Below are 26,062 nucleotides of genomic sequence, written 5' to 3' on the forward strand. Positions count from 1 at the left end.
CCAAACGTTTAAAAGATATTAACAGTTAAAAATTGATTATTTTTGGGAAAATTTTTTATTTCTTATGAATTTTATAACTCAATGAAAAAAAATTATTATACATAACATACTTGTACATACATACATATTAAATTAGCGATTCACAAAATTTTATGCGAAATGGTCAGCTTTTGTTTTCACCCAAGCTCTCTTTTTGAGAATCTCCAAATGTGGGGCATATGGTGTGTTCGACAGACCATACTCACCTCTGGCCACACACCATAGTTCAATGAATTCAAATCTGGACTCCCAGACGACCAATAATCATGCAGCTTTGAACCAGAATATTGCTGTTAAGGCTTCTAAAAACCTTCTGACACACTTTTGCCCTAGTTTTAAACCCTTTGTCACAGAAGTGAAGAGGTGTAATGGCTGTGCAGGTAATAATAACTAAATGTATTCCTATGTTACCCACTCACTTTAATCAAAAATTTTTGTAATTACGATTTCGGAACACAAACTCCATTGATAGTAGTAATATAGACACAATAGACCTTAGCTCGCGGTGCAATCCTCAATTACTTATCTAATGATAGTAGTATATAAATATTTAGTTATGCATTTGTTTGATATAAGATTATTATTACTATAAAAATATCTAAAACTTTACTAATATTTAATATTTTCTCTCTCATTGCAGGTAAGTTCAACAAAAAGTTTTTGAAAGAAGCATTTCTGGTAAGCTCAAAACAGTTAAAAAAATGAAGATATACATACTCTATGAGGAAAAAATAGTACGACTTTGGTCATAATTTTAAAATTTTTAATTTATTCCTCAAAATCTATGCCGTCCACCTCAAAGTAAACCCCCTTTATGCCAAAAGTGTATTAGCCAACGTTTGTTCCAATCCACAGAACAGTTGTTAAAGTTAATTTCCGGGATAGTATTCAAAACGCGTTGCGATTGACGTTTACTGGCTTCAATTGACTCAAAACGCTTTCCCCGAAGCGGTCGTTTGAGTTTGCTGAATAGCCAGAAGCAACACGGCGTTAACGGTGGTCGCGGCACAATATTGGTTGAAAATTTGATGAAAAACTCACGAAGAATGAATGCAATATGCGATGATGCATTATCGTGGTGACAAAGCCAAGAATAATGGGTCCTAAATACCGGCCTTTTTTTACGAATAGCTTTGCGCAAACGACGTGTAACACTCGAATAGTATTCCTTGTTAACAGTTTGGCCGGTCGGAAGGAATTCGGAGTGCACCACAACTCGATAATTGAAAAAACTGTTAACATAACCTTGAGGTCTGATCTGCTTTGACGTGGTTTTTTCGGCTTCGGCTAAGCTTTAACACAATATTCGGCTGATTGATCTTCTGTTTCCAGGTCGTAAGCATAGATCCAAGACTCGTCGCCAGTTATAATACAATTCATGACAGCCTGGCAGTTGGAAAGCATTGTTTCACAGACGTTAACGCGGCGCTGTTTTTCGAAAAATTACGTGATTTTGGAACTAATCATGGTTCACCTTTCTTAGGCCCCAATGATCTTTCAAAATGGTTTTCACTGACCCTTCCAATATTCCAACGATGTCAGTAAGACCTCTGACTGTTAATCGTTGATTCTCAAGCGCCAATTCCGTTATTTTCTTAACGAGTTGATCCGTTGACGTCGATGGCCTTCCTGCTCGTGGTTCGTCAACAACGAGTTCTCGACCCTCTTTAAATAATTTGTACCAATCAAAAACACTTGCTCGTGATAAACAATTATCACCGAAGAGCTCTTCCAACATTCTGAACGTTTCGCCAGAAATTTGATTTCGTACACAAAATTTAATGGAACTTCTTTGTTGTTCACTTATCGCAAAAATCGCCGAATGTACTTTGTGTACTTCAGAAAGCTATGCGTATACTAAACCCTAATAATTATTTTGATGTGACATTTGGCACAGCCACCACTGACAGTCATACAAACCTACAAAAAAATACTTCGAATGGGTTTTCGGGCGAAATTTAAATTAAAAAGTCTTACTATTTTCTGCCCAAAGTATTACATATGCTTGAAAAGAAAAACTGGCATTAATTATTTATGCATACACACGACATACATATATACATATGTACATATGCATATATTATATGTACCTATGTATGTATGTATCCGCATACGTATAATTGCCAATAAAGAAGGACGTGCTGCACTAAATTGGGTAGTTCACACAAAGTGTCATTGTAGTCTTTTGGCCGACAGCCAAGTGCAATCTGCAAACTATCTTACATGGTTTCAATAACGTTTTCTACCACACATACACATGTACACATGTACATACTCACGAAGCTGCATATGTGCGTATATTAAAGAGTCCACGTCGTTTTATTCCCACGCTTATTTCTAGGCATTTTACCTTGTAAAATCGGGCCGCAACTAATTTACAAGACAAATTGCCAAACCACAAAAGGGCAATGGCAAAAGGTAATACGCGAAAAATTAGCATTAAAGCGATGGCAAATTGAAAACGTAAACAAAACTGTACAACCGTCACGTTTCCTATTTAACGGGCATCTTCTTCATAAATGCCTATCTACTTACTATGCCGATACACATATGTATGTACATATGTATGTAGATGTGTATGTGCAGATACATATGTATGCATATGAAATTTCTTGTAGTCAACGTGTGCGTGAAGCTTTTTGTATATTTCCTTGGAAATGAATATTATTGACTTTAGTTCATTTTTGGCAAAATACGTCAGTGTATGCTTAACGGTTTAAACGCGTATGTTTGTACAATATCTACAAGTATGCATAACACAATATTTTCGCAATGATTGCCAAATCTTGAAACAAAATAGTCGTTTTAATTGTATTTTGATTTTTAGCACTTTTTGTTTAAGACACTTTTATTTGATATTTTAATAAAACAATTCAAACGGTACATTATTGTATGAATATGTGGAAGCTTTAAACTTTAAAATTATTTACAAACTTTAAACATAAATAAAACATGGTTGCAACGAAGCTGTATACCTATAATACCCTTCCCAAATACAAAAGATTCCTTTCAAGAACTTGATTTCGATCGACCAGTTTATATTGCAGCTATGTACATATATGTATAGCATATCGGTTTCGGTATGCAGCTTCTTGGAAGAAAAATACTTGTGCTAAATTTCAGAGAGATAACTCAAAACTCCCTGTTGGGAAATTTGTTAACCTTTTGTCTTTCGTGGTTGTCATAATCCACTGGTAATCAGCTCTAAAAAAGAAGATAGAAACCACACGAGATTCAGCAATGGAGAGGTGTTCCTGCTCCTCCGTTAAAGTAGGTGTACTCATTTCGGAGGCCACGTCTTGCGGAATGCACGTCGGTCCAATCCACCAAAGAAGATGATTTGCTAAGATATCGGAAGATACGCCTCTGCTTCCGCAATCGACTGGAGTAGATCACTCCTAGTGGATCCTAAAAAGCCAAAAATTTCTGTTCGATAGAACAGTCTTTGCCTTCTTCGGCGCAGCTTCACTGGCTGAAGTCTACTTTTACGACTGTTCTTTGCTCTATAATGTATACCTATAGGAACATGTTTCATCGATGGTTATGAGATAACAAAGCAACTCCTTCGGAGTGCTGTCGACAGAGTCTTTTTAGTCTTTTAAGATGCTAGATGCCTCAAATATACCTTGCAGCTTCACTCAGGAGTCAGCCAATACAAATCGTGGATTTTTGTCATGCATCCTTCGTGGCAGCTGTTTGGTGCCACCTGGTACTCAGTTATTATTGGAATATATTATTTAATAAACCTTGAGCCCCTAAAACTTTGGAATTATTAATGTACCATAGTGGTCGCATTTCAATTACTGATAAATCTGGATTTTAGTTTTTGAAGAGGTGGCAACATTTTCACAAGATGCTCGGATAAGTACATACATATATGGTAGAATAATTTTTTGGATTAGCTATTAAAATTTTATAATTCTCCACCAAATAATTAAAATATCTAGAAAATAATCTGTGCCAACTTTTATGAAGGTACATTGTCAAATGCAAAAGTTTTCCATACAAGAGACAGTGGTCCAATATCTGCAATTTCGACAAATGAGCAGCTTCTTGAAGAGAAAATGACGGTTGCAAAATTTCAAAACGATATCTAAAAACTGAGGGACTATACTTCGAATATATACAGACAGACGGACAGACAGACGGACATGGCTAAATCGACTCAGCTCAACATACTGATCCTTTATACATATACATATATACTTTATAGGGTCTCCGATGTTTCTGGGTGTTACAAACTTCGTAACAAACTTAATATACCCTGTTCAGGGTATAATTAGAAATAAAACCCAAATTCCTCAAAAGCAATAAAAATTTATATGTTTTTTAAATGCAATTTGTAAAAAGATTTGACTCAATTCTTTACTTTTGAATATACACACCACGCCATAACGGCTTTTTTATTAGCATAATCTAGCTTCAGTCTGCACCTGATGTACACATCTTCCCTGCTTGTTCCCTTATACTTGTAGTATAAATTTCTAGTATCAAATTTAAATAAATCACTTTAAAATATTTATATAAGTTTTTGATTTAGAAAAATAATTTTTTGAATATTTTTTTAATTATCTGTTTTAACTATAAGCGTAGATACGTAAGTGTGTCCGCTTGCGCATAATTCATAACTAATTCAGTTACTTTTATTTGGTTGAGTTAAGCAAATGCTTAAGCAATATAATTTTCATAAAATATGACCAATTTCGATTCGAATTGCGCGATCGCGAGCGCAGCATACAACAACCAAGCAACCAGGTTGCCACCAACTGGCGAATGTGGGTGAACTTGTAACGCAAATCGAGGCCACAACAAGCGTAAAAAGTGCAAAAACAACAACACAAAACACAAGAAGCAAACGTAGGTAAGAGACAACAAAAACAAACAATGTGAATGTCGGTTAAAAAATCTAAAATCAACAACAAATATTTATTGTTTGTTCGAATGTTGGCAACAAAGCCAATAAATACACACGCAAACATATATGCAATCATAGGTACCTATGTATGTACATACATATGTAACTGTTAGAGCAGCAGATCGGACGGTGTAGATTTTCTAAAAGAAGATAAATAAATTGGAGCAAATCTATAGCTTCGCATACAAATAAGAGTACCTACAAACACACACAAATATACATAGATATTTGCTGCCATGTGGTTATGAATTCACGCATTCGCATTGCCAATGAGTGAGCAACGCCGCGGTCAACGGCTGGGCGCCAAGCGACAAAAATGGCATGAATGAAAGTCACAAAGAACTCAAACCCAAACACATAGCCACATACTTAATCTTAACAAATAAATGCTAAAAATATAGTTAGAGAAGCAGAAACTGGCAGCAAACCGCCGGCGATGCTTTTCGATGACGTTTGAACCCAATGAAAGCCCACTTGAATTTACCGTACGAGCGCAGAGAAAGATTTAAAAGCAGCCAATACTCGGCCGTTGTAGTTAAATAAGCATATTTCGTGGTTGGGTCACATAATAGACATGCTTGTAAGTCTTTAATCGCTAGCATTTCTGAATTGATGCGCCAACTCCGTGACATTGAAGAAGTGTTTGGTATTAGCAAAAACTGCCTCCGGGTATTAGGGCACTTTTCAGTTTTTGTTGAAGCGAGCTGGGAGTCGCACAAACATATCTACACATGCCGCAGAGTTTGATCAAATAAACTAGAAAGTGTATTTTTAAGTTAAATTCACGGCTGTTAATCCATCAATCAATGCGGCTGCGGCTGTATTAGGTATATTAAGGCCAGCGAAATCTATTACCTGGCGTGCCGACAAGTGTTCAAATAGGTCGAAATGGGAATTTCCGCGACGTCCAAGTCTGCAGCCATAAATATTTATGTATATACATATGTATATGTCATTTATTTTATAAAGTTACACCTGAAAACATATATCACTTAAAATTTGTGAAGCAGCCAATCGTGATTTTTTTTTTTCATTTAGCGACTGCGTTTGCCTTCGAGGCACGAGCCATCATATGGTAGCAATAAATATTAACATAAATATGTAATTAAGCTAATTAATTTATAGAGCTTTGCATTTTAGCAATTGTGATAAATCCTTTAAGCTGCATAATAAGAGTTATATAAAAGTTTGATGTATAAGTATATCGGAGTATATACGAGGGTAATCCTAAAAGTTGTTAGGAAAATGCTTAAAAAGTGGCCGCTAAATGATTTAGAGGCAGAGGTGCATTTATTGTTTGTATACGATCAGCGGAGCGTTGGAGAGTAGTGAATCGAACACGCTATGTCAGATGTTATAGCAGACAGACAATACAGGCAGTGTAATTATACGATCTGACGAGGAAAGAGGAAATTTTTTTTTGCTTTTTCAATAAAAGAAACTATTTGTATATAAATTTTTAACAATAATTTGTCATTCATACTTTCAAAAGGAAAATATTACCAATATTCTGGGTTGCAATAATTAATATTTAAATTTTTTTATTTTAAAACCCTGAAATGTAAAAAAAGTTTAAAATTTCTAATCCCAAATACCGGATTGAAAAATAATTTTTTTTATATTTATTTTTATTAAAAATCAATAAAAAAAGTGTTTGAATTAATTTTTTTTTTCAAATTTTTAACCTCAACTTTTTGGATTTTCAATTTTTTGTTCAGAATTTTATTATGAAAAAATGTGCAACTTTACCAAAATTACAATATTTTTAGCCCACCCTAGTATATTTTAAATATACATACTTTATGAATATTTGACATACTTTTAGTTCACCCTAGTATATTTTGAATGTAGGAAATCACTGCATATTTTCTGTTCATAACTTATAGTTTTTTCAGTATTATTACTACACATTACTTACATACATACATATATATAACATTCCCATTTACATATGCCCCCAGTGTTGTCTGCACTTTGAATACCTTTGAGTCTACTGAATTATGCATTTGTTTATATAATATATTTGATTGTGTAAACACATCGCCTTGCATTTTGCAGTGCAGCTTCTTCTTATTCGCCCACCTGAGCGACGCACAACATCATCATTTCGTTCATAAGTACCATATTTCTGTATATACACATGTATGTATGTATGTGTGCATGCCTACCCTATTATAAACAATGCAAGTGTTATTGTAGTTGCAATTTCCAACAACTTTGTTGGCTTCATTAGATTATGTGCCAGACATATTTAGGTTACCTAATTTAATGAGCACTACCGCCTTTTCCGATATTGTTATTAACAAAAGGCACACAAACACAGACGCACACCTGAAGCGAGTTGCAAGTTGCAGCGACTGGTGCATCCATTCACCTAGCTATGTATGTATATACTTATTTTACTCACACAAATACACACACATTTGCATTGAAATGTATGTAAAAGCGGCCATTCTTATGCATTTAAATTAAATTATGTGCGCCAGGCAGTAATAATTTTCGTCGAGTGCTTAGTACTTTTTCTCATTGAATCACATACATACATACATACATATATGCATTAATATAGTTATATAGCACGTCAGGTATGCTCTTAAGACTGAACTGACCTTATTCAAGTGAAATTCAACGAGCAATTAAGATGTGATGACTGTGCAGTATCCTATTTTTTCGCCTCTGAATGCGCTGAAGTGCTTGCTAAGCTCTCGTCTTAACGAGGACTTTTGTATAAAAGATCGATCGTTTTAAGGCTCACTTTTTTAATCACAATGCACAATTAAAACGCAATAGGTGTCATCAAAGTCGAATTTACTATAAAAACATTCAACTCTTTTACTAAAATACATAAGGCTTACTCCTTATATACATAGGTAGGATTCAGGTCAGTTATGAAATTCATTCCATTTTTTTTTTGGCAAAACTCGACTTTATTCATTAACATATGCTCTTGAAGGAGAGCAACACAATCAGTCCAGCGCTTCTCTAACATTTCAATACCTTTCTTATAGAACGATTTATCTTTGGTTTCGAAATAAGCGTTCGTTTCGGCGATGACTTTCTCGTTGGAGTAGAATCTCTTTCCCTGGAGCATTTTTTTGAGGTCTGCAAACAGGTTGTAGTCGCTGGGGGCCAGATCCGGTGAATATGGTGGGTGCGGAAGCAATTCGAAGCCGCTCAAACAGCGCTCAGATTCAACGACACGTTGTCGTCTTTGATCCACCGTGTCATAGACAAATGTTCATGCAAAATAGTGTACACACTGCCGTGTGATACCTTTAAGGTGTTAGCTATTTCACGCAATTTCAATTTACTGTTTTCAAGAACGATTTGGTGAACTTTTTTGATAGTTTCCGGTGTGATTGCCTCATTTGGCCAGCCAGAGCGTTCAGCATCTTCAGTGTCTGTACGACCACGTTTAAAGTCAGCATACCATCGATAAATGGTTGTTTTTGATGGAGCAGACTTCCCGTAGCACTTTTCAAGCCATTCCTGAGCTTGCACTGTGTTTTTCTTCATCAAAAAGCAATGATAAATCAACACATGCAACTGTTTCGAATCCATTGTTTTGAGAATATCAAGACAAGCGTCACTTAAATCCCTGTAACTCAAGAACCAAACATCAGAATGACATGAAATTTTGACAGGTATCTTTTGAAGGTTGGTACTTATTAAAAATCATACGGAACTTTTGTTGGCAACACCATCTATGCGTCAGTCTCGGGACTTATTGATCCACGTGTTATTTGGTTATGTTTCATCATTCATGGCTGAATTTATCGACCATTGTGCCAAAGATATCTTTTTTGTCCACCCTGACGTTAAAGTCACCAAGCACCATTTTGACATAGTGGCGGGGGCAGCTCTCATAGGTGCGCTCCAAGCACTCATAGAATACATTTTTAGTTAGATCGTCCTTCTCTTCCATCAAGACGTGGGCGCAAATCAGCGATATGTTGAAGAACATCCCTTTGATGCAGATTTTGGGTAAACGTTCATCCACCGGGATGAACGCCAGTATTCGCCGACGGAGTCTCTATTCCACCACGAATCCCACACTGAACTTACGTTCCTTTATATAGCCGCTGTAGCAAATCCCACAAGAACCTAGTCCTCGCCTCAGTCCTTGTCCCATCCATCGCATTTCTTGGACAGCGGTGATGTCATTACTCTAACGTGGACATCCACCAACTGAGCAGCGGCATCTTCCCAATTAAGGGACCTGACATTCTAGATACATACCCTTAAATCGTAATCCTTAACACGTTTACAGGGGTCGTCATCAAAAAGGAGATCTCTCAACCGAGACTGTTTTTTTCTTTTCACTGGAAGTGTGTTTTACGTGGCGGGTCTCAAACCCAGCGCACAACCCTGGCTTTCTCACTTTAGCTCGCCTACAAACGGGTGTTTTTCAGCTAACGAGAGAATACTTGGTCTAAGACCGGAAGTCGTGTGTTGCGTGAGCCATATGTAAAGGAATCGTTTCTGACCACTGCGTGAACTTCTACACATGGTTCCATCCTCCATTCATCCACCCATTCCTGTATTCATCTATAGAAATAATATTTTTTTTTTAATTTTTGTATTTGCGATAATTTTAGGCAGACGCATATTCTTCAACGCCAGAAACATTTCTTTGGAGGTCCTCCTGAAGATAGGCTAGATGCTAAGGGTATTAGAAAATTTGCAAAATCAAAATCACCGACAACACTAGTTTACTGTCATCGGTCGCAAATTTTTCTTTCAGAACTGTTGAGTAGTGTTAAGTAGTAGACTGTGGGCCCTTAAGTAAAGTTATTTTTGAATTTTATACTTGGAAAACAGTAATGATTAAAAGTAATATATATAAATGTTGTATGTATTTTCATATTTTTCGAAACGATGAATTACTTCTACATGAGTCAGAGAAAAGCTTATAAGAGATTAACAGTTATTTAGTTAATAATATGACACAAAATTCGTCTCGCCTTGAACTAAACATATTTGTCCGTCAAATCGGCACAAGTACATAGATATGTACAATAAAAGTAATGAATATGTGCGTACACGTACAAACCGAGTATGCAAATTATAACGGAATGAATTTATTTGCTCAATTAATTAAACAAATTACCTGGCTTTGCGCAGAGGCGGCAAATATTAAATGGATGTTGAAAATAACGGATTAACAATGCTCATTTGCATGCGCAAGTGAGTGTGAATGTGTGCAAAAATCATTATGAACTGTTAAACATGAATGTTTGTACGTAATGTGTACTTAATAGCCACCTACATATCTATGTATGTACGTATGGTCTATCTTTAGATTATGTGGGTGAGATATTGTCAAAAGTGTGACAATTTGAAAAGTGAAATTTGAATTGTTTGCTATAAATATACAGTTATATGTAAATACATATGTAGAGTATATACATACATATGTATATCTGTGCATAATTCACTAATCGTTCAAAATTCGTTTGAAGGTAATTAAGGCATTTAAGGTGCGAATATTCACAAGTCATTACCCCCTAGCGGCGTCATTTAGCTGACAAAGCGCAAAATGAAATTCACGGAAGTTCCAACAGTTAATCGTACTTAGCGCATACCGTCGTACTCACGTGCATATTGAGCCGTTTACATACACGCATGCATACTTGTGATTATTATGTGCTTCTTGTCATACTTAGTTGGCGCTTTAAGTATATTACATAAGCGCAACAACACAACACATAATACTTTTGTCAAATGCCAGGCATGTGCACACACATGCATATGCATGCATATGTGTATGTAGCATGAATTTGTTGTAATTGTATGCATTTGCAATATTCATAAATGTGCTGCACTTAAAAGCGAACATCGCATTATTGACACACATTCTCTCCTAACCTAATCTAATTACCTGTGCCTGCGCCAGCAACAGCAACAACAACAGTGGCAGCGGCAATGTATGTACATATGCTAGTTAAGCTTCAACATACACACACGCTTATACATTTAGTTCGGTTGCGCTTTGTTGTTGTTGTTTATGAGCTAACTTCTTGGTCGGGTGATCACGCCGCGCGCCAGCAACTAACTTCCTACACTTTTCACTGCTTTGCCATTTGCCGTTTGCCAGCAATTAAAGGTAAAAATGAAGCAGCGCGAGGAGGAGGCACGCAAGCAAGCAAACAAACAAGAAATGAAAATACAAATTAAAAATGCGAAATATGCGTCTGCTTGCATTTCTGTTGTAATTGTGGCACTTGTTGTGAGTAGGAAACTTTCTTTAACACAATGCCTTCCTGCACTTTCGCATGCCATAACAGTTATTTACGACTGTAGAAATGCCACCTGTGTGTTCATAATTGTGTGTCATATACTTATGTGCATATAGTAGTATATATAGTATGTATGTAAGTATGCTACACCCATCAGCTGACAAGCGGTACATATGCGTTTCTTTGACGTAATTACATATTTCCAGCACATTGCAACAGGTGCCTTGTTGTTATTGTTGTGCGTAGAGAATAGTTGCAACTAATTTGCAATGAACTTAGTGCACTTATTTTCCTGTCATTGCAAGCATCTTAAAAAATTACTGCATGAAAGCTTTTCCATTGCAGCATATTGTGAAAGTAATTGAATTGCGAGATCATATTGGAAGGAACATATTATAATATGTATATGTAATTGTGAACGTACTTCTTCTAAGGTGCATATCGCGTCACACTGTCATCTAATGGAAAGCGAAAGAGTCAAAAGTCGACAAATCGGAGTCAAGCCACATTAGTACTTCTAATACTGAAAATGTTACTATTACCGTATCATTTTAGATCTCAACGCATCACATGTTAATTTACATCATCAATATCACATCATCATATCAATTCATGCCATAATATAGAAATTCATTTGAAACAACCTTCATATTTCTATCCAAAGGAAATAAATTTATATCACATCACAACTAATAATAAGATCCTATCCTATCCTACTTAAAATGATATTATAGTATAATAAGTCATATCATGCAATATCAAAAACTTTAATTCGAAAAGTATTATCTTTTCATAAGAAGTCACATCAAATCATAATGTATCATATCGCATCACATCTTAACATAAAATGTCACATCACATCAAATCGTATCATATCATATCACATCGTTATCTTAAAATGTTAGATCATAGCACATCTTATCATTAAACGTCACATCTTAAATTATCTTAAGACGAACCATCACTCCCTTTTATGACATCACATGACTTCTAATGGTATTTTTGATACTCCTAATACAATCAATTCTCAAGTAATAAGTTTATATATTATTTCTCCGACATGACATATCAAGTCACATAATATTATATCACATCTTAACATAAAATACACATCATATTGTATCATATCATCACTTCATTTAATGACATCACTTCTAATATACATATGTTTGATATTAGTTATTAATAAGTTTATATATTATTTCTCCGACATGAGATATCACATCTTAACATCATATCATTTTAACATAAAATGTTAACATCGACATATCATCACATCTTCACATATCACATCACATCACATTCTATATAACATCGACATATCATCACATCTTCACATATCACATCACATCACATTGTTTCTTATCGCTTTATGTCATCTTAAATGTTTGATCACGTCATTATCATTAATCGTAGATGATCTAACTTTATCTTAAAACGAACTATCACAAGATTTAATCAATTCAACTCAACAAGTTTATATATTATTCCTCCGAAATGACATATCATGTCCTTCCAATTCACATAATATTATATAATATTTCATAACATCACATATGACTTTTATTCAACATCATCTAAAATCACATAAATTTCTATCAATCATCATCAATTCAAAATAAATATGTCAAATTAAATACGTAGATGGCAGTATATGATGTTATATCACATCATTACATCATATGTTCATACTAAAACAAAATGCCAACGTATATCGTCATACCAAATCACAATATTACTGAAACGTACATCAAAACAAAACTCGTTAAACCAAATCACAGCAGTACCAAATCAACTATTTATAAATAATTAACAAAAAATAAATATAGATAAAATCTTAACGAAAGCGTATCTATAGACCCATAACTACATAATGACAAAACTTTGTAACCTAAGCTGCATAACTTGTGACAAATCACATCATTTTGTACCACTTCGCATCAAATGGAAAAAATCACCCTCATTCGTCCTAATATCATTGCCTCAAATAATATCTTATCTACTCATCATTATCAACATTTAAAGATTTCACACCTACATATTGGCCAACTAACTAAATTATGGTATTTTTAAGCATTCTCATATACATACATATGTACATACAAACTATCTCGTGCACAATGCTTCCTCTAATTACTACACTCTTGAAATCCACTCTACGCATGCGCATAACCGACACTGATCACTTGTCAGCTGGGCAATGATGACCCGAAAATTTCACTTTCCAAATAATTGAATTGCTTAACTTGCGCACTTCTCAAGTGACAGTTTCGCAGCAATAAAATTACTTGAAATATTACAAATAGTCAGTAGAGCGTTTTGAGTTTTAATTTTCGTAACTCCATTAGCATTTCTTTACAATCTTCAATTGGAAATCTAATAATAATGTTATTAATCGGCTCGCTGACGGAATGTGCACGTTTCCACACTTCACTTCATGTCACGTCGCTCAGCGGCCAGCATTGACTTTCAAGCCCGAAATCCAATCGGCTAAGCAAACCAAAAGGGGCGTTCGTTGCTGCCACCGCCGCTGTCATTGCTATTGTTGTAGCTGTCAGAGCATTTGCAACAGACAGCAACAGTTCAATGCATTGATGGAGTGCGGTTTAATTTAGCTCGTCGCCCACAAATTGTTAAGTCAGTAAATAAATAAATCGGTTTTCCTAAAAGCGGTCCAACACTTTTGCTGCATTTGAGTGGTTTGAGATTTCAATTTCTATTCAAATTGAAATTGAAAGTGTTTGCCAACAAATTATTACCACATTAAATCCCAGATGAATTTGTATTATTTGCATTTTTTCACTTCTTTACATATTTTGATGAACATTTTATTTTTGGCGTGGGCGCATGAAGGTGTCGTATTGTCAACGGTTTGTCAATATTACTAATATTTCGATTTTAGTTCCATGCCAGTTTGTTGATAAGAAATGCATTTTCCGTGCATGTCGTTGTCTAAATATGTATGTGCGTGAGTGCTTAAACCTGTTCGATTGACTAGAGCGTGACTGCATGTGACTGGCGTGAGAAGAAAAAATGCTGGAAATAAAAAAGATAATACAAAATATTTTGTTTTTAAGAAATGTAATAAAAACTGTTTTCCTATACTATATACCATATCTAAATTATTATGCTTTGGGATTAATGGAAGATTCGGGTATATATTCTTATTCTGATTGGCTCTCTCATTGACTAAGCGAAATGGGCTCAGTGCTCAGTAGGTCGCCAGTTATTTATGCACTACATAAGGCCCTAACTCGAAACAGAACCCTAACCACAAACTCCTCGTTCCATACGATATTCGATGTTGGTAATGCGTAAGAGTTGATAAATCTTTTCAGTTCTCATCTTCTCTATGCATCTATATCATATACTATACATGATCGATCATCAGGATCATCTACCTCTTTTTATTTCATTATTTATAGGGCTTAGTTGCAAAATATTGTAGACTATTTCGAAGTTGTGCGTGTCAAGAGTGGCGTGAAAGAGCATTGTCTGCCTATTTGATGACAGAAAATATTCCACTGATCCTCATTTCCTACCAGACCCTTTGGCCTTACTTTTAACCAATTTAGAATAAACGAATGACGCCATTGTCTAGTCTTTAATATGGAATGATAAGACAAATTTTACTTGCTGCACATAGGCAACATCTATATGATGTTATTCTTTTCGGATATTTTTCAATCGTCAAAAATTGAAGTCCCCCAAAAATTAAACTAACTCTGAACTAAATCGGAAGGTATTTTCATGGTAGAAATGCAGTCACATTGCTTGAAAAGAGGCAACAACTGACACTTTGAAATCTTGAAAAATTTTTGGTTATTAATGTAATTACACTGGTAAACTAAAATCCATTTGTTTTTTGTGACATGAACAGAACAAACAGAACAACTGCAGAAAATAGCTATAGATTTCTTCTATCACCTATAGATTTTTTGCTATGAGCATTTTCGATTAAAAAAAACAACAGATATGTATATTATTTTATTAACCAAAGAGTACCTTAAAATGTTACTGTCGATGTTTTTCGGCGATATTTTATAGCAGAAATGTCTTGGTGGAACCGTTCCCCAAGCTCGTCATTTACGGCCCCTAAATTTTCGCGGAAAAATTCGGAAGGGAGTCCAGAAAGTGAATATTAAGGGACATATTGCCACCCATTTTTATATGCAGTAAGCACTTCACTCACTCTTTGTAATTGTCAGCTGTCACATTTAAAAGAAAATTTTTAACAACGCTTTTAAAGACACTACAGGCTCGAATTTCAGTTTCATTGAGCATTTTCTCAAATGTTTCAACTTTCATTAGCTCTCTTATTTGTGGACCCACAAATATGCTCTCCCTAATTTTTGCTTCACTGACTCTTGAAAATTTTTGTTTCAGATACAAGAATCCTCTTCCATTTCTGTCCACTGCCTTAACAAAATTCTTCATTGAACCCAATTTAACATGCAAAGGTGTTAGTAATACCTTTTTGGGAACAACTAGAGGTTCACTGGTAACGTTTTTTTGTCCTGTACTAGCCACTGCTTGGACTAGTCATGTGAATTTGCTGATTAGCCAGAAGTTACACAAAGATAAATCAGGCGAATGCAGTAGTTGCGGCACGATATTATTGGAAAATGTAGTATGAGATGTTGCATTATCGCACTTCCTTCATCAATAAATTCAGACATAGTAAAAATCGAAGAATGCACTTTTAGAGCCTCGCAAAACGACGCGTATCTCAAATACTAATGAATGTTTTGACATGGAATTTAGTATAGATGTCACTAACAGTACTACCAACTTACGGAGAAGAAAATTTACAGCTTCGAAAAGCACGCGAAGTATAAATTAATTCAAATTAATTCACCTTTCAATTTGACCACAGTATTGTGAGATCTGAAGCCGCAGGTTATAGAATATCTGTGGGTGATAGAAAAATTTTGTTTTCAGATTTGACTTCAGAGTATCAAACTGTACTAGTAACACCTAAGAATTTTCATGTCACAAATTATGTGTCTACCTGTGTTATTATTCGGAACATACGTCGCGTATGAGTAACATTTAAATGTTGACCAACACAAAACCTAAATTTCTAGAAAAAACAGGCACAACTACTATTCTAATATTATTCTTGAATTTTTTAACCATGAAAATTGAGAATGTTTCACACACTGAATTTAACATATACATACATATATAGATATATACGCTGTAGATGCACACTCAAATGCTAAGTTCATAAAAATGTAGCATAAAAAACTTGAGTGCGCGCATTATTAGATGTAGATACATTACTATATACATACATATGTATATGTATTTTTGTATATCTGTTTATGTCTGTTTGCGTATGCGTAATAATATGAAAACAATTTCGTCTGCAATAATTCGACAATGTGCCCAATTTTAAATGGACCGCATCCGCGAAGAGTCACACTCACCTCCGAGCTGCGTATGCGTTACATTGTTACCGCTGCTGTCGTTCGCTTGGTCATCAGCCCCGCCTGAGGAACGCACAACACTTGCCAATTGCAGTGGCAAATATCCAATTCACTGATGCCGGTGATTCGCGCGACACTGTCTATTTTTTACGACTTTATTTATATGCTCATATATTTAGTTAAGCCGTTTATTTGGGATTTTTCAAATATCTGACGCACAATCGCACAAATAAATAAACGCAAGTGTGTGTTTCATCAGATACTCGTACCTACAGAGTTGTGCGAATGCACTTATCTACAAGAAATTGATATCTAAATATTAAAGTATTTAGAAAAGTGCAATGTGGATATATAATTATATATTTATACAGTATTATCCATTTAATTAGAACACAAAAGGTTTATTTTAGATATCAAGGGTAATTCAGTGCTCCACCACCTACTATTGGAAAGGTCCAAAAAGACTTTTAACCTACAAATATAATCTGTTTGAGATGTACATTTAATGAACTGAGTAAAATTTTATTATGGCATTTTTGAGAAGTTATTTGAAGAACCATCTCCATACATAAATAATCAGGACCAGGTATTTCTTATACCGGGATCCATTCAGAGAATAACTCCGACAATTGTTAATAGATTTAGTAGAAGCAGCGACTGATGTGCTGAGAGCTGTATTTGAGGTGTCCTGATTACGAATTTGAGTTTAAAATTTTCCATCACATACCGTTGTTGCTATCATTTTTGTAAATGGTTGTGGTTTGACCCCTACACCCTTTGACTACAACACAAAAAATCGCACTTCTTAAGAAATTTTACTATCATTTTCGGTTGTGGCAACCAAACCAGCCTCTAACATCAAAATGACAGCCTTTTCCAACAACTTTTTTCTCATATAAAAAATGCAATATTTTATTAGAATTTTTATTGTTTGTTACAAACATACACTATTACAAAGAAATTATGAAATTTTCGGAAAAAAAATGTTTAAACTCGGCCATTTAGACGCCATTTTCGGTGGTCCCTCGGAAAAATGATGCGCCCGCGTTAGCAGCATAACTCCTTAAAGGATCATCCAAAGCGAAAAAGTAGGTGTTTTAATTAGAACCTTAACTTAGAACTTGGGCGAATAAAAAAAAGAAAATTGAATTTTTGGCTGATATTTTTACGAAAAAATTAAAATTTCAGTGAAAATTTCGCGACATTTTTTTTCAAATAGTTGTCATCGAAAAAAATTCCTCATCCAAGTCTTTAAGAATTGTATCTCAAAGACCTGTGTAAAATTGCATGAAGATCGGTTGAGTAGTTCTCGAGAAATCTCGCCAAAAGATTTCAAAAACACAGTTACGAGAAAAACGTGTTTAAAGACGGCACACTTAGTCTAGCTAGCCTCGAGCGCACAAGTTCTCCAGGCTATATCTCCGAAACTCTTACTCGGTTTGATTCCAATAAACAAATAAATTCAGCCCAACTGTGTGAAACAGAGAACACTGTATGCGTATTTGTAGTAAGTGCAAGCGCCGCACTAGAAAGTGATAGTATTTTCGTTTTGCATTGCAACGCGACGTGTCAACCTAAAAATGCGGCATTCGCAAGCACAAATTCTGTGGTATTTTTGGCATCAAACGCATTCGCGATTCGATTTCAGCATTAAGATTACGCTAATGAGTTTATCGAGTGAATGCGCTTGCATACACATCCATACATACACATAAGTAGTACTAGAATTGATTATATAATGTTGCTTAGTTTTCTATATATTTTAGTAAAAATTTAGTGTAAGGTTTTGCAACACTTTTTATTATGGATTTAAATTAACTATAATTTTATTTGTTCTGTTTGTTGTTGCAGCACGCGAACTATGTACGCCAAGCGGCTGAGGATTACTTGGCTCGCCGTCAGGCCCGCAACAAATCGATGACGCGCTCAATGACTTCCGGCTCGGCCGGCCCCATTCTCGCCATGGGTAATGTACATTACTTGCCAGCAGCTAAAAGCGGAACATTCTTTTCACGCGACAATGTGTCCAATTTTATAACCTGGTGCAGGTAAGGATACGAAATTTGTTTGTTACTATATTATTAGATATGTTTATATATATGTATATTAGGGCTCTTAATTCAAATGACCTGAAAACCGATTATTTGAATATCCGGTTTGTAACCGGATTGTAGCCGAATATTAACTGATCAATATTACGATTATTCGAATAATTGTTATGCTGCGAAATGAAAATTATTTGAAATCCAAGCAGACTTTGCTTTTTTACTGATTTGAATTTGTGAAAAACCAAAGTGCGCAAAGCTTCATTAACTTATACCTTAACTAATTAACGTATAACATACATATATGTATATGTAGCAAAAATACGTAGAAGTAGAACGCTTACTATTCGAACAGTCGACAAAGTTGAATAGTTCACGACTTACGACTATCCGGATACTGCAAATCGCATAATATTATTCGAATAATGCGCTATCCGGTCGGTTAGTCGAATACTAAGAGCTTTAATGTCAATAATAGGTTATAATATTTTTGATAATGAAATCTTAATTCTGTATAATATATTTTTCATAGAGATTATGTGGATAAATATTAATATAATCTCAATCAAATTAAATAATGAAAGTTCATTCAGCCTTAATAATTGAAAACGAAAGGATGAAAAAGCTCAGTACTTGATAAGTTTGGAAAAAAGCTCTTTATGGAAAATAAAACAAAAATTTTGAAAAAGAGTATTTTGTTCAGAAGGTTTTTTTTATATAAGTTACGAGTATAAAAGCTTTTGTGCCAAATCTGATATTCTAGTAAAAACTAATGAAACTAGACCTTTTGATGATGAGTACTTTAACTCTGAACTAATGAAACTAGACCTTTTGATGATGAGTACTTTATCTCTGAACTTTATGAACCATGAGGCATGAGCTGTAAAGATAACTGTAACTTTATGATTCGATATTATCATGATATTTTCAAACTCTTTTGACACTGGTAAAACAGGTTAGGAAATGGTTTTGATCAGACATAAAATATAATGTCATAGTTTCTGCCTACTATATAACGGGTTTTTCAATAAGAGCGATTTCTTTTGGCCAACACGGGCACGCTTGCAAAAGTCCAGACGCTAAACCCAATTTCATCAATCGTCGCTGGCTTGTTGGCATAGACCATAGACTTAACGTAGCCCCACAGGAAATAGTCTTAACGGCGACAAATCGCGCGATCGAGGCGGCAAATTGACTGAGCTTTTTCGTGAGATAACACGTTCACCAAACTTGGTTTTCAATAAATCGATTGTGACATTGGCTTTGTGGCTTGTGGTGCCGTCATATCATACAATTCGGGCCAAAAATATTCGGTTATCATTGAGCGGTAATGATTCCCATTCATAGCAAGGTGCCGGTGTTGATCATCACGGAAGAAGTGCGGCCCAATGACGCCGCCGGCCCATAAATCGTAATTTTTTCGGGATACACTGGTGACTCATGGAGTACGTGTGGATTGCTGCCTGACCAATAACGCATATTTTGCTTATATATCAGATGATTTTTCTATGAAAATTCGGATCATTTTCAAGTTGTTACTCAGCCCAAATCACGAACATACGAGGATTCTGGTGATCAAGCGGCTTCAGTGCTTGCGTCAATTTGATTTTGTAAGAACTTTTCGCAAAGTTCGCCATAACAACGTCTCAGCGATGCCCAACGCTTGAGAACGACGTGTGAGAGACTGATTTGGGTTTTCTTCAATTAATGCATTAGCGGCAGTAATATCCTCGACACTACGCACACTTCTTTGTCTCACTGGCAGGGGAAAATTTTCCACTGTGCCGCGGTGGATTCTAAATTTTCCACTAAACACTCTTTTGTTAATCTGACAGGACGATCATGACGACCTTAAATTGTACGTAGCGCTCTTAAAGTTGACTCCGAATTTCGGTAGTAAATTTTTAATAATTTCGACTCGTTGTTGGATCGTATATCTTTACCTACTGAAGAGAAATGTCAAAAGAGAGCGAAAATATATGGCGTCGTTTGCTGTCCCTATCAGTCTACTTTTGTAGCGTCTCTATTGAAAAATCTTTTATTTACAAAACACTTTCCGTGCTTACAATATTAAAATTATGTATACTCTTTAGCAACATGATCTACTCTTTTTCGGTAACAGTAGCTCTTGAAAAATTATGCCCTTTATAATCCCTTCGTTGTCTCTACCCGATTCTGAATTTAGGAAGTCAGAGTTGTTAGGGCTAAAGATTACCCAAAAGGTTCTTGATCTATTATAGAATACTTAGCGTTCTGGTATTCCTAAGTTTTTCTTCGGACAATGATATTTTTATATAGATTTTATGATGCTATATATGTATATATTACGGTGGTTTTTTTTTAACTATTAATTTTTTTCAAATTTCCTTGGAAATACCCTGAAAAAATTCCCTGAAAATTTTAGCCCTTAATATTAACATTAAGAACTGGACCAAGGCATGTAAAAATTCTCCACTACACTATACACCAGTACAATCGTGATTTTTTATCTTTAAATTCCCATAGATCAGAGGTTTTTTATGGGATCACTTTGACTTTAGACCTGACTTCTAAACCTGATTTTTCCATGAAATTCGCATTTTTCTGTATATATCTCGTAAATGACAAAAGATCTACAGAAAAAATGTTCATGACAAACTTGTAGGAAATTTTATTTGCTACAAAAAAGTCTGAGCGCAAAATCGCTATCATTAATACTTCTCGAGATATTCGGCTTTTTAAGTAAGGATGTATGGAATTTTCATAGATTATTTATTACATACCATCTATAAAAATTCTATAAAGGCTAAAATTTTCAGTGATTTTTTTTAGGATATTTCCAAGGAAATTTCGTGACGGGATTGAAAAAATTAATAGTTAGAAAAAAAAATCACCCTAATATCTATATGTTAAGACCACGCTAGCGAACTCATAATGCAGTATTGCTTTTTTGGTAACGAGTATCTTAACCATAATAAAAACAGAGAAAGTGACAAATTTTTTACCAAAAAGTGTAGTAGTCATATCCAAAAGATAAGAACCTGATAAAATTTTAATAATAAAGTAAATAGTATTGTTTAAAAATTACAACCTAATCAATATAATTTCAAACCACCTATTTGCTTACTGATCTTATCTTCTATAACTCCGTTTCTTGCGTCTTTTTTTCAGGAAAAGCCTTAAAATAATCGAGTGCCTACTATTCGAAACGGATGATTTGATAATGCGAAAGAACGAGAAACATGTGATCCTTTGTCTGTTGGAAGTGGCGCGTCGCGGCGCTAAGTTTGGTGAGTTACAACTACAGCACTTATGTATATTCAGTTTATTTACATTTTTCATAATTTGCATATTAGTCACGCGTGTATTTTGCAAAAACACAGTGACACACAAACATACATGCATACATGCATACATAGATTGGCAAATGTGAATGGTATATGTATGTGAATAATTGCAACGTATTAAATTAACAGGTATGCTCGCACCCATGCTGGTGCAGATGGAGCGGCAAATCGATCGAGAAATCGCCGCCGACAACAAAGCGAATGGAATTGGGTGTGGCACACAAACAGACAACGCCGATGCGACTGGCACACAAACCGAGATCGGCATCAATACCGATAATGTCGCCACAGAAACCGATATGTTCGACAGCGATTCGGAGAATGAGGACGACGACGATAATAGCCCGATGCTGATGTATGGCCCACAACCGCAAATTATCACCAACGATTTGAAGAGTTTGGATGAGATGGTGAGTCAAACATACACCAATCCTAAGCATGCATTTATGCTGTATAAGTTATGCGTGTACATTTCACCTTTAAATAGTTTGATATAATAAAAATTATTTTTTTATTTTTTTTAACAATTTGTGCATCAAACCTCAATCCGAATTTGCCAAATCTGACAAATTTACATTTAACTGTCAAGTGGCACGCATATCAACATACTTACTCGTGTGTACTTATGTGGGCACATTATTGGTGTATTACATAAGCAGCGCTTTAATGCATTTGACATGAATTTACAGTTAATTACAAGTGAGCAGATAAATGACATGATTACAAATTTTCTGACATTAACTTTGCCATATCGCGATGGCGCTTCACAAAAAGTCTTCAAAGTGAATTGCTTTGCATGTGCTTACATGGAAATACCTGTGCGTTTATGAATAACCGTAATGTTTGAATCATCAGATTACATCTTGACTCGAAGTATTTACGTTTTCCGTGTGAACGTTATGTAATGTAGGCTATGTTAGTTACACCGTGAAGTTATTTAGAAACAGCCACATACTTAGCCCGAAAATCAAAAAACAACAAGTAAGGAAGCGCTAAGTTCGGGTGTCACCGAACATTTAATACTCTCGCATGATAAAGTGATAATCGAGATTTCATTATCCGACATTTACATATTTTTCAAATACCGTATTTGTGTAAAGTTTAATTCCGCTATCATCATTGCTTCCTAATGCATATATTATACAGAGAAGGCATCAGATGGAATTCAAAATAGCGTTATATGAAGAAGGCGTGGTTGTGAACCGATTTCACCTATATTTCGTACATGTCATCAGGGTGTTAAGAAAATATTATAAACCGAATTTCATTGCAATCGGTCTAGTAGTTCCTGAGATATGGTTTTTGGTCCATAAGTGGGCGAGGCCACGCCCATTTTCAATTTTTAAAAAAAGCCTGGGTGCAGCTTTCTTTTGCAATTTCTTCCGTAAAATTTAGTGTTTCTGACGTTTTTTGTTAGTCGGTTAACGCACTTTTAGTGATTTTCAACATAACCTTTGTATGGGAGGTGGGCGTGGTTATTATCCGATTTCTTCCATTTTTGAACTGTATATGGAAATGCCTGAAGGAAACGGCTCTGTAGAGTTTGGTTGACATAGCTATAGTAGTTTCCGAGATATGTACAAAAAACTTAGTAGGGGGCGGGGCCACGCTCACTTTTCTAAAAAAACTACGTACAAATATGCCCCTCCCTAATGCGATCCTTTGTGCCAAATTTCACATTAATATCTTTATTTATGGCTTAGTTATGACACTTTATAGGTTTTCGGTTTCCGCCATTTTGTGGGCGTGGCAGTGGGCCGATTTTGCCCATCTTCGAACTTAACCTTCTTATGGAGCCAAGAAATACGTGTACCAAGTTTCATCATGATATCTCAATTTTTACTCAAGTTACAGCTTGCACGGACGGACGGACAGACAGACATCCGGATTTCAACTCTACTCGTCACCCTGATCACTTTGGTATATATAACCCTATGTCTGACACTTTTAGTTTTAGGACATACAAACAACCGTTATATGAACAAAATTATAATACTCTCCTTAGCAACTTTGTTGCGAGAGTATAAAAATTAGGTTATGTTACAGTTGCTAAGAGTAAAAATGTCTCCAAATGTAAAATATTTTCAGAAAATAAAAAGGAAAATTATTCAAGTTGGTAAGATTCTAGCTTAAAAAAGAGAAGAAATTAAGAGAAATCAAAAATTTTGTAAAATTTTTCAGGGATGTTCCCTATTACATACTAAATCTAATACAGCCACATTTATATTTGTATACATATAAGGCCTACCAACAGAAGAGGGTGATGTTAAAACATCACTCCATTTACAGTGGAGCCATTAATATTTTCACTGACTCCCTTTCAGTGGCGTACTTGGAGTCAAACCGCCACTCATTGCAGACGAAAAGCTCGAGTTACTGCGAGAAACGAGCGACCATTGCGCACCTTCGTTCTGCATATAGGTTAAACTCCTACTTATCCGTACGTATCAAACGTATGACCAGCTTGCTATGAGTCCCCGCATGACTTTAGCCACCTCTTTGTATGCCCTGCTAACCCTACACATCTCCCTTTGATCCGACCTCGTCGAAACAGCACTTTCCTGGGCCTACCGTTGGATGAATTCGACGTCAACTAATCCTAAACTAATCTAATCGAATGTTGTCTTCGAACTCTTCGAGTATTGCTGATAGATTGGCGTACACTTTTGATAGAACTCTCCACCAGAGTAAATAATCTAGATGCGTTAGATCGCATGATCTTGCCGGTCACTTTATTTTGTTATTTCTTGAAATTAATGATTCGCCAAACTTTGCACCCTTTTGTCCATGTTTAGAGGGGAAAAATTAAGAAATGCACCATCATGTTGGAAATAGAGGTGATTCGATGATAGAGTCGATTCCATCAAATTCCGGAAAAAAATCGCTATTGATGGTAACGGCATTTCTTGGCTCATTTCAAAAGACAAAAGGCGTGAAAATGCCGCCATACCACAACCCACATCAAACTGTAAGTTTTGGAGATGCAAATGCATTTGCTGAACCACACGAGAAAATACTCACCCCAATAGAGACAATTTTGTTAGTTGACGAAACTATTATACCTTAGCTTCATCTGTGAAGATGACTTTTCGATGAGTGTGAATTTTTCGGAGCATCTTGGACAATTTCCAAGGATTGAAGCAAAGCGTGAAACGTGACATGTTTAAATGGCAAACCTTATTGAACACATTGACAAAATTTGACATAAATCAGTAAACAATTATGGCCGCCACAAGCTGTCGAACTCACGTCATCCCTATTTGTAGACGATATAAGTGTACGTTCAAAAACTTGCCCAAATTCTGTTTTTAGACATTTTTTGTTTCGAGTACCAACTATTCTAGCAAACACTTCTCGTTATTTATTGATCCTTTTTAGCTATCGTCTCAAATTTTTTGATAGCTATTCATATACCTTGTGCCTGAAATCGGTTCTACAATTTTTGCATTGGCTGAACTCTTATGCAAACATATCTACAATATATGTATACAGCTCACCATCGATTGATTTTTCTACCGTTTATTTCGACTCAAGTCTATGCCACTATGACCCTCCTGAATTTTCTTCTTTGATAATGCCAACTTTGTTGTTGTGAGTCAAGAGAAGCCCATTGAGTAACGGCATAAGTGCCTCTATTGTACTGAGTTTTTATAATGTCAGTTTTAGTTTCAGTTTTTTTTCATTTAAACTCTTTTGTAAGGTTTGAGAAGGGTTTGCGAATCTTTCAGTAGACATTCCTAGAAATAATGAAATAATCATTGTAAACATAAATAATCTTATCAATCAATCAATCTTGTTATAGTCGTACCTCGATCTTTTTTCAAACAGAAACCATATTCATAATTTCTTATTTTACACACCGTTCTAAGTTTTTTAAGGGGTTACATGGGTTTCCTCGGGTAGAAAGCAGACATTTTTCAACAATTTTTTTCTCATATAAAAAATTAAATATTTTATTAGTACAAACATACGCTATTAACAAAAAAATTCTGAAATTTTTGGAAAAAAAAAAAATTTTAAACTCGACCATTGCGACGCCATTTCCAGTGGCCCCTCGGAAAAACGA

At 35.3% G+C, this 26,062-nt stretch overlaps 1 protein-coding gene across 1 annotated transcript in view; it reads left to right on the forward strand.

The window, feature by feature from the left end:
- LOC120774475 (GAS2-like protein pickled eggs) overlaps positions 1 to 26,062 on the forward strand; it is an 88,771-nt gene that overhangs the window by 49,619 nt on the left and 13,090 nt on the right. The window contains exons 2-4 of the mRNA XM_040104132.1: positions 18,477 to 18,673; positions 21,821 to 21,939; positions 22,126 to 22,406. Of these exons, the coding sequence (XP_039960066.1) occupies positions 18,477 to 18,673; positions 21,821 to 21,939; positions 22,126 to 22,406 (597 nt within the window). The remainder of the gene's footprint in view (positions 1 to 18,476; positions 18,674 to 21,820; positions 21,940 to 22,125; positions 22,407 to 26,062) is intronic.

Source organism: Bactrocera tryoni, chromosome 4, assembly GCF_016617805.1.
Source record: "Bactrocera tryoni isolate S06 chromosome 4, CSIRO_BtryS06_freeze2, whole genome shotgun sequence".
In the NCBI taxonomy this organism is placed as follows: domain Eukaryota; kingdom Metazoa; phylum Arthropoda; class Insecta; order Diptera; family Tephritidae; genus Bactrocera; species Bactrocera tryoni.